This window comes from Perna viridis, chromosome 1 (assembly GCF_037379345.1).
Source record: "Perna viridis isolate PV_CMFRI_1.1 ecotype Kerala chromosome 1, ASM3737934v1, whole genome shotgun sequence".
In the NCBI taxonomy this organism is placed as follows: Eukaryota; Metazoa; Mollusca; class Bivalvia; order Mytilida; family Mytilidae; genus Perna; species Perna viridis.
In genome coordinates this window covers 37,198,538-37,212,821 of record NC_142445.1, presented here as the reverse complement: position 1 = coordinate 37,212,821, position 14,284 = coordinate 37,198,538, and the positions used below count along the sequence as shown (strand labels likewise).

The 14,284-nt window shown below is 32.4% G+C and overlaps 1 protein-coding gene across 1 annotated transcript; it reads left to right on the top strand.

Moving 5' to 3' along the window:
• The first annotated feature begins 426 nt into the window (after window positions 1-426).
• Window positions 427-13,178, top strand: LOC148628594 (GATA-type zinc finger protein 1-like). The gene is made up of 5 exons (XM_088568031.1): window positions 427-491; window positions 1,265-1,459; window positions 2,886-3,010; window positions 7,900-7,990; window positions 9,659-13,178. The coding sequence occupies exons 1-5, from the start codon at window positions 427-429 to the stop codon at window positions 9,789-9,791; spliced, it is 609 nt and encodes a 202-aa protein (XP_088424157.1). The 3' UTR covers window positions 9,792-13,178.
• Window positions 13,179-14,284: the final 1,106 nt, after the last annotated feature.

Below are 14,284 nucleotides of genomic sequence, written 5' to 3'. Positions count from 1 at the left end.
CAGATGAAAACAAATATTTTTCACGTCTTCGCGACTTCAGATAAATTGTGTTGGCGATAGTAAAGTACAATGAAATGAAAAAAAAACTCCTCCGTACAACAACCAGCGACACAACATAATTTATATCGAAACATTCCCCTTTAAATCGAAATTTCACCCAATGTAACCGGTTATCAATTGAGTGAACAATGGATTTATACCATCGAGCTTGCAGAAAGCGTGCCGATTTTTAATGTTAGTTTAATTTGAATAATAAGAAGGTCTAGACGGTAAAAAGGTGAGGGTCATCTATTATTAGGTCGGACAACTCTACATCATTTTGAACTATAAGCGGATAGCACCACATCCTTTTCTTGAAGTATTAGAAATAGCCCGAGTATGATTCAGAATTCGGGCAAAACACTACTGCATGTTTGTAAAAGTGAAATGCGGCCAAATCTGGACAATTTAAAGACAAGTGATCTAAGGCTTGGTCACGATCACACAAAAAGGTAGGGCATTATGGAACTGTAACGAGAACAGTATTTCACCCTCGATATGTTTTTGTCGAGTTAATGTTTTAATTTCAACGTTTTTGTTGCTCTCAATAAACTATTCTTTTCCGGATTATTTTCCATGGTAGAAGTATTTTGATCTTAGTGTGCTACTATTTGATGATTTCTATATATTTTCCTCTGGATATAAATTTCATCATACTTTTTCATGTTTTGGTAAAAGCCAGCGATCACAGATGGGAGTCTGGGAAATGCTCACAGGCAGACAGGCAGACAGATGAAATGGGGAGGGCTAAGGGCCGGGGCGCAAGATCTGGGAGTCGGATGGGGTCGAGCGGTGGAGGGTAAAGGACCATCTTTCATTTTCTTCCCCTTTTTTGCAAGGAACATTTTGGAATAGCAATTCTCGCTTCCCACTTCCCTTTTCTTAAGGCAGTACGGCATTGTTTGTTTAAATGGATAGCCGAATACCCCTGTCCCCTCCAATGTTCTTTATCTTTCTCTCTGGGAACATTTTATTATATTCAAACTAAACGGATTAAACTTTTACAACACACAATGTCCCATGAGACGCTTTGTTTGTCAACTAGTTTAGCTATTTTCTTCCTATAAACACATTTGCATTTTCTAACATTGTCTGCAAGAAAAACAACTTAATTCGATATATGGTTTATAAATATTATAACCGTTTTAATCTTGTTGTATGTATATTATCAGACTCGTTGTCGTATATGAATACTGTCTTGCCATTTCGCATCATACCATTTCAGCAGTGATGATAGTAACAGTGATACGTCTTCGGACTGTACCTACTGTCATAGTACGCATGAAAGTAGAAAGAGGAAGAGTTATGTCCCTGTTAGGAGTGCAGAGAGGATGGACCCGAATTTCAAAGGGGCTACAGTTTCTTTGATGACCCATGTCAAAGATGGGGATAGTTATTTATTTATTACTGCACAATTTAGGTATGAAAAATAGTAAGGTATTGAGCGCATCTATGAGCATCGCCATTTAATAAAATTACAAAGACTCCTACAATTAAAAAAAATGTAATCTCTTCATCCAATGATAAGGTTGAGGAAATAGTCTATCATCAAATCACACTATCCATTTTCCCCCACTTACATCCAAACATAGACACGTTTTTTTCAATTACAGGTCAATGATACAGAGAATGTTCTACTAATGATGAACACGTGAAGTATTATGATCAATGGCATGTTTGATTGAATATGTATATATGTCCCACAAACAGATGACAATAATCTTACCAATAGATAAAGGAGCAGATACGGTGAAACGCCACAAGTGCACCATCGTATAACCCCTATAAAAAAGTTAATACTTACAGAGATCATCAAAAGATCTTCTATAAGTGTAGATGTAACATCCAATAGTATCCTGTGTGGAATACATTCAAAATAACATCCTCTGAAGAAAAATAATGTGAAATAGTATCCACAGGATAAGATTTCACCCGGATAGTATTATGTCTTATATACTTTGACACCAAAAGTAAGAAAATCCCTGGTAAAAGAACGATAATACTTCTTCAAAATAAACTAAAAGTCAAATGACGACACGAAAACACATGCATGCATATCTGTGGTGGGGTTAAACTAATCTTGTAAGGCCTTAATATCCCCCTTTAATGTGAGGTAAAAAATGAACAGAAACAACAAATAAGCATTAAATTCACTCAGTCATGTGTCCAGTTCTCCTTCATAGAATAGCTCAATATAAAACATATAGACAAAATGAGATATACAATTAAAGAACGCTGGCAGTTACTGAAATCTGGCTAAGAACATATAAAAGAACGGCAATACCATTAAAATTACCAGCATAAGAAATAATCCAGTTGACTGGATTTGGAGTAGTAACGTCAAGGATTTGGTCTAAAGCTAAACTAAAAATGAGTTAGTTTTTACGTATGTTAAAGCAATCAGTTGTCGAATACCTGTATTTGTGAACAAGGTTCGAAGAACAGACAATGATTTGAAAATCGTATCCTTTACGAATAAATCTATAAAGAGGCGGTTGATAAATCCATCGGATTTTGTTCAAAAGAATGTGCTTTATAGACTATACTTCCATAAAAAAAAATGGGCGAGAGACACAGTTGAATTGGGACTTTGGACTGTATATAGGAGCAATCATTGAGTGTTTAATGGGTCTTCTACAGTAACGATTTCCACAATATCATTTACATTTTTGAGCGAACTTGTTTGTTTCTAAAAAAAAAAAAATGATGTATGCAAACTAACTCGAGTTTACATTTTGTACCTTGGTATTTTTTTTCTTCAAATCCCAGGAAACTTTACGTTGTAATTTGAACGCTACATGTTAAATTTCTAATGCATCTCAAAATATCATTTGTTCAATTTGCAGTAATGTTAATCATGGTACAAATAAAAATCACCACCACAGCGGAGAGGCGTTTTATGGGATGTATGGGTCATACAGCGAGGATGAAGAAACTCCAGACTCCTCAGAATACTATTTGCCTTATTCATGTAGGTATAAGCTTGCAATGTATCAATACAATAGATTTTTTTTCGTAAAAATAGGATGTTGTATGTTGCTATAACACACTGTATCTTGAATTGTTTTCTTCAGTTCGAATATACAAGGTAAACAACTTATAATTAGTGGTCAGTGAACTTGTTCGCCGTCTGGAGTGCTGATTCCCGACCGATTCTTAGTTGCTGTTTCTTTCTATATCAATAAAATCACGGTACATCAATAGCCAATGTGATTTCATAGATCGAAATGGAACGAACAAATATATACTACTCATACCCGTACTGGGGGAGTAAAAAGCGCGCTCAATAACAGAAGTTCATTTTCATCTCATGAATCCCATGGGACAATAAAGAATCCAATGGGATAAAAATCTAATGAATTCAAAATTATAATTTCAAAATAATTTCACCAAATATAGTAAAACAAAATGCATTTGTATTTAATCCCCTGCAAGTCTTACGGGGCGCCGAATGGGACTTGATATTTTTGTAATCAAAATCAATTTTGTGTCACAAAGATCAATTTGTGAGACAAAATTCAATTTTGTGTCACAAAACTCAATTCTGTGTCACAAAATTCAATTCTGTGAAACAAATTCAGTTTTTTGTCACAAAAGTCAATTTTGTATGCAAATTAGTTTACAGAATCCTTTGGATATGCAAAAGTAATCAAAATGTGCAGCATCATGTACACGTGTATTACAAACTTAAAGCATTCACTGCAATACAGTGGATAAGGTACGAATGTGCACGGTTATAGTAAAGCATATGTTGAAGAAATATCACATATCGTAATCGTATAACCCACTGTGTCACTTAATGTTAAATGTAAAGATAGGTTATTACAAAATTCAGGGAAACGAAAGTTAAGACACGTACTATTTCGGTTTTTCATCTCCCTCTACCTGTTCCACTAAACCAAATTTCTTGTGTCATACATCAATAGAATCATAATGAAATCGGAAATCGTTCTGTGTCTGGCAAAAAAGTTTTGAGAGATAGTGGAACAAAATAATCTTTCGCCGACTTTGACAGATTAACAAATTTCACCGCACATCACATTTCTAATATGATTTTCTTGGCTAATCTGACATTTCGTTTCTTTTTTTCCAGCAAAATACATTAATACAAATTATCTAGTCAAATTTTAACAAATTTGGTTGCAATTAAAAGGTCGGGCAAAGTTTTATAGTGGAGTTGAAAGATGTCAGGAAATGATCACATGATTCACCAGGGAAAAACCACAATAAATCGAAAGTAGAAAAATCGCCTATTATAAAACGTGTTTTATCAAACAAATCTCATAGAAAGCGTATAATAGCAATTTTAGTAATTTCAAAACAGTTTTACTGTAGAATGCTACTTAAAAGATTTTTTTTTTAAATTTCACTTAAAACGGCCTTAACGGTCCTGGTTGCTCGAAGTAAACGGAAATCTGCGTCTGCGAGACCTATGGCAAGCTAAAGCGGACAAAAATGCCTATTTATAAATATTTATAATTCAATTATAAATATTTCTAATTCATTTATAAAAATTTATAAATATTAATAAATAGGCATTTTTGTCCACTTTGGCTTGCCATAGAGACCCACGGTTACTATTTCCAATGAGAAACTTTCTTACAAAATCGTGATGAGAGAATTCATTTGCACATCCAAATGACTCTGTAAACTAATTTGCATACAAAATAGACTTTTGTGACAAAATTGAGTTTGTCTCACAAAATTGTCTTTTGTGAAAAATTCAATTTTGTCACACTTTTGTATGTACAAAATTGAATTTTGAGTACAAAACCACAAGAGTCCCATTCGGCGCCCTGTAGGTCTACATCCAACGGTTAGTCACATGATATGGTAAGCAGAAGAAAGAGCGACGCATGATTTGGAAACTTTAATATATCCCTTTATATATTTATTGCTCTTGATTCTGTTTATTACTTTAAAAACATTGTCTTAAGTATCTACATTTTGTTCAATAATATCAGATGGTTATTTCTAGCATAGATACCTGTACAACTGGACATGCCACGAACAATTGTACGATACTTCTTATACAGTCATGGCTCATAAATAATTCTTGAATTTCTCATGCCCCCCTATTTCCTCTGTACTATCCTTGGTTTTTCCCAATTAACTTCATCTTAAACCCCCCTACTCTGGAACATGAACAACTTCCAAGACTAATTTATCCGTAGATAAAGCTGACCGGAGGTCAGCCTTCTTCTTAAGAGTGAAAGAAGCACCAAATTAACTCCTGAAAACTCGGAAAATCCAAACTCATTTAACTTTTATATTACATTTCGGGTCTCTCTTTCACAAATTAACGGAAATTTCTACGAACATCCAGGGACATAATTCATATTACAAAAAATATATATGTCCCTGATGATATCATAAACATGGCAAACTAACTATTAAATCGCTTAAAAAAACTATTATATGGGTCATTCTCAAAATATGTGCAATTCCAAAAAAAAAAAACAAAAAACAAAAAACAAAAACAAAAAACAAAAAAAAACCGAATGGTTCTAGGTTTTTTTTTTCGACACAGTCGGTATAGTTTCGCTTTTTACCCTTTGACCTTAAAGACGCTCTTCCATGGAAACGCAAGTCACCTGATCGCAGTTCTGTTTCCGATTGGTCAAATACTGATAACTTAGTGGCATTCGAAAAAAACTATATCGAAAATTGAAATTGTGTGCTATGTGTTATTTCCTGAACGAAATGTAAAAAAATTATAAGTAAAAAGAACAAATCTTACTGCGTCGGCTATCTTCTTTTAGATATAGTACTTTTTTGGACTGCGGATTCCAAATATTCATCGTCCAAAATATCTCCAGAGTAAGTAGAGTACAAATCCGTCAAAAGTTAAGATGTGTGTTTGATTTCATCAGCAAATATCTTTGGTACAACACGTTTGTTTTAGTTATTTAAAAAAAAAAGGAATAAGTCATATAGACCGTTTTTAGATATTAGACAGTTTGTAGTGTAATATGGGTTCAAAAGTATAAAAAAAACTATATTTAAGCTTCATGATTTTTGCTATTGGTCTTTTTCATATTCAGGTGCGAAATGTAGCCGAAATCAGCCTCGTAAAATCTCCAGAATAATGCCTTATTTCAAAGTGTTCTTTGAATTTCTGTTATGGCACCATCATGTTAGTGTGAAGCATCAATACAATAACAATCATTTTAAAAAGAAATGTTTCAGCATGCAATTATTGAACTTTTTACCGGGTGTTATACCGTGGAAAAATTTGTTACACCAAGGACAATTTTCAAGAATATTAACCACCTATCAAACACTGTAGAACCTCCTGGCATTCCAACTGAATACCAATCAGTTTAGATAAGGGAAGCAAAAACCAAAACACACACTGAAATCCAAATATCATATAGAAGAGAAAAGAAAATACGTCACTAATACATGTCTTTTGTGTAACAAATGTCGTCTTTGGCATAACATAAATATTGCAAAACACTTTTTCCGTCAAAAGGAATCCCGTAAATAGTCTATTGAATTTTAAATCGAATTGAGAAGTTAATTGATCAAAATTTTAGTTGTTTTTTTTTCCAAGATAAACTATATGACAAATAAAATGAATCATAAATGCATAAATGTCCATGGAATAACAAAATAATTGTCTTTGATGTAACACATTCTGTCTTTGGTGTACCATTTTCTTTCGAAAGTACCCATGAAACAGTGTTAGGAGTATCTGATTTTTACTGCATAAATGTCCGTGGACAAACACAATAGTTGTCTTACATATAACACAAACTAAAATAATATAAAATTACTGTATCAGCTTTAGTTTTCTAATTTGTACGGTGTTTGCTATTATAAAGTATTGTTTCTTTGTATATTTCATTTCCCATCTTTAAATATATAATAATTTATAAAAAGTCTTTCGTCTAATGTATTTAGTCCTTTGGGTAACATTTTTTCTTGTTACACCAAGGACCGTTACACCCTGGACAAACATAAGAACATTTCCATTCAATATTTGAATAACTGCACCCTTCATTAAAAAAAACACATGTCATCAATTGCTATCAGTTTTTGTGATATATCAGTAATGAGAATTAATTTAGTTCTTAATTGACTGTATATCAAGGTTATACCAAAGACCGTAAAAAAGTTACCCAGATAGTTGTACTCACATATTTTGACTTTAAATCATTGTAACATTTCTGCTGCAAAACATCGTCTGCAATTTGATTATGTTGAATTAAGGCAAAGAGAAAAAACTATTTTTTGAGTTATTATTTAAAGCAAGACAAGTCATGGCCCTCACTTTTCTTTGGTGTTATACCAAAGGCAAAAAAAAAAAAAAAAAAAAAAAAAAAAAACGGGACATGTTCAATGGCAAAAAAAAAATCAACATATTTGTAAAATATATGCATTTTTGGATGTTACAAAATCAAATTTACTCACCAACACAATAAATTATTGGCTTTATGTGTAATATTTGATGCATTTTTAAATTCCTAGACCAATGTAAAAATTGAAAAGTGTGCCAGGGACATGCAAAAAACAGCAACAAATGCCTACTTATCAGGGTATATTTTTTTATCATATATATGTTATGATTTCATATATCTTTTCCCATCTTTAGGCCAAAACACGTCAGAAAACATAAATTTTGTATATTTATTGAATAATTTCCATCCACCAGGCTACAGGGACAACACCACTGCACATTTTTTTGGGAATGACCCATACATATTTCAGTTGGTTTTGGTGAAGTAAAACTTATTCAGTAGCTTAGTGGATCTTTCATTTTATCATATATTTGTTGCTCATAGTTCTATTTTCAGTTCAATAGCACCATCTAAAGTCTCTACATTTTGTTCAGCAATATCCGATTTTTACTTTTAGCAAAGACATGCGCTTCATGTTCGACCAGACGAACGCCATTATGGAGAGATGCTGATGATGGAACACCACTTTGCAATGCATGTGGAATAAGGTGAGTTGAGCGCCTTCTATACAGAATGAAGAATTTACTATACAAAAGGTACAAACGACGGAAAATCTTTGGATAAATCAACACCGGTGATACCAAAAGGCCAACACACGAAAAACAAATCGAACAACACAAAATCAATAAACAGTACATGTACATAGTACATACACAAAAAGACAGCACAAACTCATGAAAAATCTGAGTGAACTCAGATGCTCCCGTAGGATGAGCAGATCCTGCCTCCAGCAAGACACCTGAGGCCAAGCCAGATGAAAGAAGAAGTGTACTTATGACAGATGGGGTCATAATTCATATGGAAACGGACACTCCATATCTACCAATAAGCTTTTGAAATGATTTTAAACTCTGGCTAGCAGATCATTGTCCTAAAAGCTTTTGTATGAGCCGCAAAGCTCTATCTAGAAATTCGGTGCAATGCTCGCAATTTCTTAAAAGAGTATTAGTTACTTTCAGATGTAATCGATAACACAATGGCTACACGGGGCAAAAGAGCAATCAAGCGAACCAAGATTCTAGCGGAAATCAAAAGAATGTAATCCAGGGACCAAGCCCAGCCATGGAAAACAAACACATACAAAAAAGAACATAAAATAACCAAAATAGTACATGCATAGTAGCAAAAGTAAATGAACAACTTGGACTCACTAAAAGCTGGGAGTATGGACCAGGTGAACCGATGACGACCATAAAACTTGTGTAGTGATGACTTCTATCTTGTTCGCAACATAACCCTGTTCCAGAAGCCTAATTGTAAGAAGTCTAACACGGTACAAAAAGTCTGCGTAGTTCAGCAAGCTTTCGCATAATGTATGAGTTGTAATATGAAGACCCCATGCGCAGGTTCTAAGGGGATGTTACCAAAGATAAAAGGGAAGTTGTCAGTACAGAATGAAAAGTCATCACGTTTGTCGTATAGTTTGGTCAATAGTTTTCCTTTACCACCAATCTCTATAAGTGTAAGTCAAGATATGAGGCTGACTCCACAGTATCTGTGGTATCTTATCTCAAGTTCTATGGGTAGATGCAATGTATAAAATCCCCGAAACTAAGATTGTTTAACGATAATATATCATGAATAGAACGGAATTTCAGATAAAAGGAGTTAGCTAACCGATGTTCCTTCCTTTAATTTGGATAATATCAGCTTTAAAATCAGCCTCATAAGAGTGAGGAAATAGGTCGGCGAGTAGAGGAGCACAATTTGTTCCCATTCAAATACTGACCGATTGTTGAAAAATGTGTCCACCACACTGGACAAATATGTCGTCGATGAAAACTTTTATCCAACATTTTGAAAACATCTTCTTTCGTATATTTGGAAGATGACTTGAAATTGTATTTAAAAAAAAAAAGTATGAGGAATCCATATTTGTATGTAGGTGTACTGTATTTTTTTGGAGTTACAACGATGTATAATGTTTTTGAGTCGGGATTTTAACTGACTAGGGAATAGAAGTATAATAAAGAGTTGAAATGATTACTTTTGTCAAGTTACTAATTTAGTTGAGAGATAAAAACTTCTATACACTGGAACAGTTGGAGTAGAAGTTAATAGGACTTGATTGAACTTACAGTCTGAAAATTAAAAAAAATTGTATGTTTAAAATGATAATGGGTTCTGACAATTTAACAGAATCCGTAAATTTGTAGATTCAAGAAGTATAGGATGAGATGTGGTCATTGCTGGCACATTCCAAAGAAAGATGTGAAGACATTTCCCAACTGTCCAGTATGTGGATCAGTTCTGAGAATTACCGTTGCCCGTCGGACAACATCTTGGTGAAATAAATGGTTTACAAGATCATGAGAGAATAGATACAAGGATTTGGAGAAAGGGAAACAACTCAAGGCAGTCTCTTTTATTTTTACTTCATTTTACAGGTACATCTAGTCAAATGTTGAACATTTATGAATGCTTATTTCTATCTTAAATTGCATTATTTTAATTTTTTTTGGTATCTAAATCAACTTTAAACATGAATTATGACTAGTTTTTTACCTACAAGCAAAATCCTAATTAATTTATAACATGGACAAATTTGTTTTAATTTTAAAATATTGAGTGGAGATGAACTAGTTAATTTAAAATTGGACCTGCAATTCTTTTTAAAAAAATATATCTTTTATTAGAGTGTGTGGAAAAGGTGAGTGTTAAAAGTCTTTAAATGGCTACATTGTTAGTTTATTTGATAAGATAATCAATCAGATAATCAAACTACCATATGAATAAACACAGGCTTTGAATGTGGATACAATATTTTGTCTTTTCAGTCACATGTATTAGTACTCAATCAGATTTGAAAAATACCCTAAGTGTCATATCATATCTGTAACTGGTCTTTTATAATGAGCTGTTTCATGTATTTTTTTTTTTTTATAGCTGTTTCATAGCTAGGCAGTACAACTCTGGCAATCATTGGTTGTATGATAAATGTAAAATAAGACCTAATTGGTTGTATTGTTCTTAGGTATTTTTACGACTATTAAGAAAGTACAACCTCTAAAAATGGCTATAAAAACATTTATTAAAATCTTAATTCCAAGGGAAATTATCTTGTTAAGAGGCTGTCCATGTGAAATCAGGCAGATCCTATGATATGGTTGGCATAGGGTAAATTTTATCCCACTGAATTTATTCATTTCCAAGGGAAATTATCTTGTTAAGAGGCTGTCCATGTAAAAAAATCAGGCAGATCCTATGATGTGGGCAAAGGGTAAGTTTTATCCCACTGAATTTATTTATTTCTGAGGGAAATGATCTTGTTAAGAGGCTGTTCTTGTAAAAAATCAGACTGATCCTATGATATGGTTGGCATAGGGTAAATTTGATCCCACTGATTTTTTTGTTTCAATGTGATGTTTATATCATGTGTATGTAAAAAAGTAATAAGATTTTTAAAACCAACAATGGATGGCTTGGCAAAAAATCTGAAGTTCCCTAACCCAGCACACAAATTTTGCATAAAATTAATGAGTTATCTCCCTTTTTCAATCAATTTCAATCCTTTCCATGTAATTTTTTTCTCATTAACCATTGCAGTAAATCAAAAACCAACATTCAACTTTGAGAAAGGATGCATCAGTGATATGAAATGGATTAAAATAAAATTTGTCATTTGCAACCGACTGTTCGGGTTTTGCATGGAGCCCTATTAATAATTCTTAAAGTCCCTTACAATAAACAAACAAAGTCATAAGTCTACAGAACTTACAGTTATTTTCTATGATAGAAATAAAGATCACTTTGTCAAGCTGTTTGGATTTAACATGCATCAATCTAACTTAAATTAGAGCTACTAATTTTTCCCTTCAATCACTGTATGTAGGATCCAACAATATTCCCTTCTGCTCTCTTTTGAGATGATCTTTCTTGTCAGTCAATCATATTTCAATTTCTGCGACTGTGGAAGCATTATTTTATGGAAAAATACAAGGACCCAGAAAGTAGAACAGAGTGTTTGCTGGATCCTACATGCGATGACTATTGGGAACAACAGATGGTGTTATATTAATCAGATTGAACAGGCATAATTTAGAATTTCTAAGACATGTTCAGTAACCCCAGCTTAATATAAGTCCTTTGTGGTATTCTCTTATGTAACTTGACAGTGTTTCTTGTTTTAATGTAAGTGGCTAAGATAGGTTTCAACAGGAATTTTTTTAGAGTCTACTCAGTCTCATTTCTGATCATGAGTACATTGAACTTGGTAAAAAAATAGTAAAAAAATCTCTTATAAAAAAAAAAAAAATATTTTTGATGTAACTGTAAGCCACTGACCATTTTTTAGAGGGGTGGGAGGGGGTCTTACAAGCCATTTCTTCTTCGGCATTGCAAACCAGAATGTATTAAATGATCCATATTGGTTTTTTTTTCAAAACAGGTGAAGGGATTGTTTCATTCTGGGTAGGATTAAAAGTCCAAACAAAATATGAAAAAAAATCCAGTCTTCATCACCAATATTTATTTCCTGAAGAGGAGGGCAATATTGTAAGCTTTTTATTAAACGTATACTATTTTGGGTTATAGTTAAGGTATTTCTTTCTTGTTTTAGTTTGTTATGTAAACACAGGCAGTGTTTTTTTGTTGTTACTTTTAAGTTTGTAATTTCTATGAAATTGTTTTTGAACAATAATATATTTAGTTGTTATTTGTGCAGAGAGTGGATGATTGAATGAATTAATTTTACACACATAATTTTTAAATAGTCATGTATTTACATCTTACAACCCTGTATTTTGAAATCACATGCTAAAATATGATTTAAATACATGTTATGTTTTCATTCATTTTGAGAAATACACTAATTTTACCACTAGTTAATACTTCTAGAAAACTTTAATTAGCAAAAGTAAAGCAAAATTACTAGTTTAGGTTAAAGTATCCAATTACAGCAAATAAAATAGTTAACATCAGGGAATAGAGTTGCTTTCCCTTGATTGATTGACAATTACCTGATAAAATGTCTTGGGTAGCTAAATGGACTATTGAAAGGAGATTTTTATCATTTCATAGATATTTTAATCTCATAGAAAGTTTAAATATTTAAATATATTTTTTTTCAATTATCTACCTTATCTAAGACATTTCATCAGGTGATTGAAGAAACTCTAACTTCATTCCCTGAAGTTAACTATATTACTCACTGTAAATGTGCATTTCATCTATTGAGTTTATATTTCCTTTAATCTTTATTTTCAAAATGGTTGATAGTACAAGGGAGACTATTCTGTGATAGTAAGGGAAATGCATGTAATCTTGGTGATACTGTAGGCACTGTCACTAAAGAGTTAAATCTTAAATTATATTTCTACTGTTAACAGTTGTTCATTACTACTTTAAGCAGAGGATTTCAATGCAATTATCACTTATATTCTAAATCCTGAATTAAATGAAAAATTACTCTCATACACTAGTTTCAATCGTCCACCTATGCTTTACATTTGTGATGGTGAGAAAACTTGTATAATATATAGAAAAGTTTATATTTGATATTTATTATAAATATCTATGTATTACAGGACAATATTTTTTCTACTGTTTGTTAAACATGTTTATGTATTTTTTTGATAATAAAGTCTGTTACTCAACAATTGTTTACATTGCTATTCTTTTAAAAAAAAAAACAAGTTATTTTTTTGTGAGCACATATGATGGAAGTATTGAAGAAGAGCACAAACATGTATGCATATATTTCTTCTGTGTAGGTGAGATCACATCATTATAAATCCATACACTTCAAATAAAGAGTTAGTGTCACAGTTGAATGGTCACAGGAAAAGTGTTACTTTTGACCTAGTTTCCACTTCAGCTTTTTGCTTTTCTTTTTTCTGACACAGTGGGTAAACTTTCGCTTTTTACCCTTTGACCTTAAAGACGCTCTTCTATGGAAATGCAAGTAAACTGATCGCAATTCTGTTTCCCGATTGGCCATATACTGATAATTTGTGGCATTAGAAAAAAACTATCAAAAATTGAAATTGTGCGCCATGTGTTATTTTTTAAATGAAATGTAGAAACTTATAAGTAAAAAGAACAAAATTTTACTGTGTTGGCTATCTTTTTTTTTTTAAAGATAGTATTTGTTTCAACTAGGTATACATTGTTTGTACATGTATGGGGTAATTCTTAAAATTGAATCATTTACCTGAAAAAAGTGAGAAATAAAGATCCCTTTTTTTTCTGAAATGTTTATTTTTGTGACAACAAAGGCCACAGCTTACAAGACATAAACAGTGCATACAATAAAAACCTACACTAAAAAGTCCTGTAAGGTTACATTGAAGCAAAAATATTACTATGACCTCACTTGATAATGTGAGAGGAATTAACTTTGTACAAACAGGACCGTCCAGTGGGTAATGTTTGAGGGGTGCCAATTTTGATGTATTTTTGCTGTCTATTTAAAAACCCCAAAATATATACTCTGAGTTTAGGAACTTAGTGTACCACACAGCATTCACCAAACTTAGTGTACCACACAACATTCACCAAAATCAGAAACTGCAAATGATTCACATACTTTTTCATCTCAAAACTGCCAAATTTTACACCCACCAAAACAACCCACTATATGGTATTATAATCTTAAATTCAATATGTTTCATTTGCAATAGAAACCAGAAACATGTCAAATTATAAGAAGATATACTGATAATGGTTCATATAACTTGCAGCAGTATTAAAACTGAGTTTATATGGAGCTCTATGCAAATCTGTTAAAGAATTTGTAAAGTTTTCCATTTGAGTCTTATTCTGCTACTAAAGATTTTTTTTAA

Coding starts and splice junctions, on each gene's coding strand:
- LOC148628594 (XM_088568031.1), top strand. CDS start 427: ATGCGGCCAAATCTGGACAATTTAAAGACAAGTGATCTAAGGCTTGGT. Junction 3,011..7,899: donor ATACTATTTGCCTTATTCAT/GTAGGTATAAGC, acceptor TTTTACTTTTAG/CAAAGACATGCGCTTCATGT. Junction 7,991..9,658: donor TGCAATGCATGTGGAATAAG/GTGAGTTGAGCG, acceptor GTAAATTTGTAG/ATTCAAGAAGTATAGGATGA.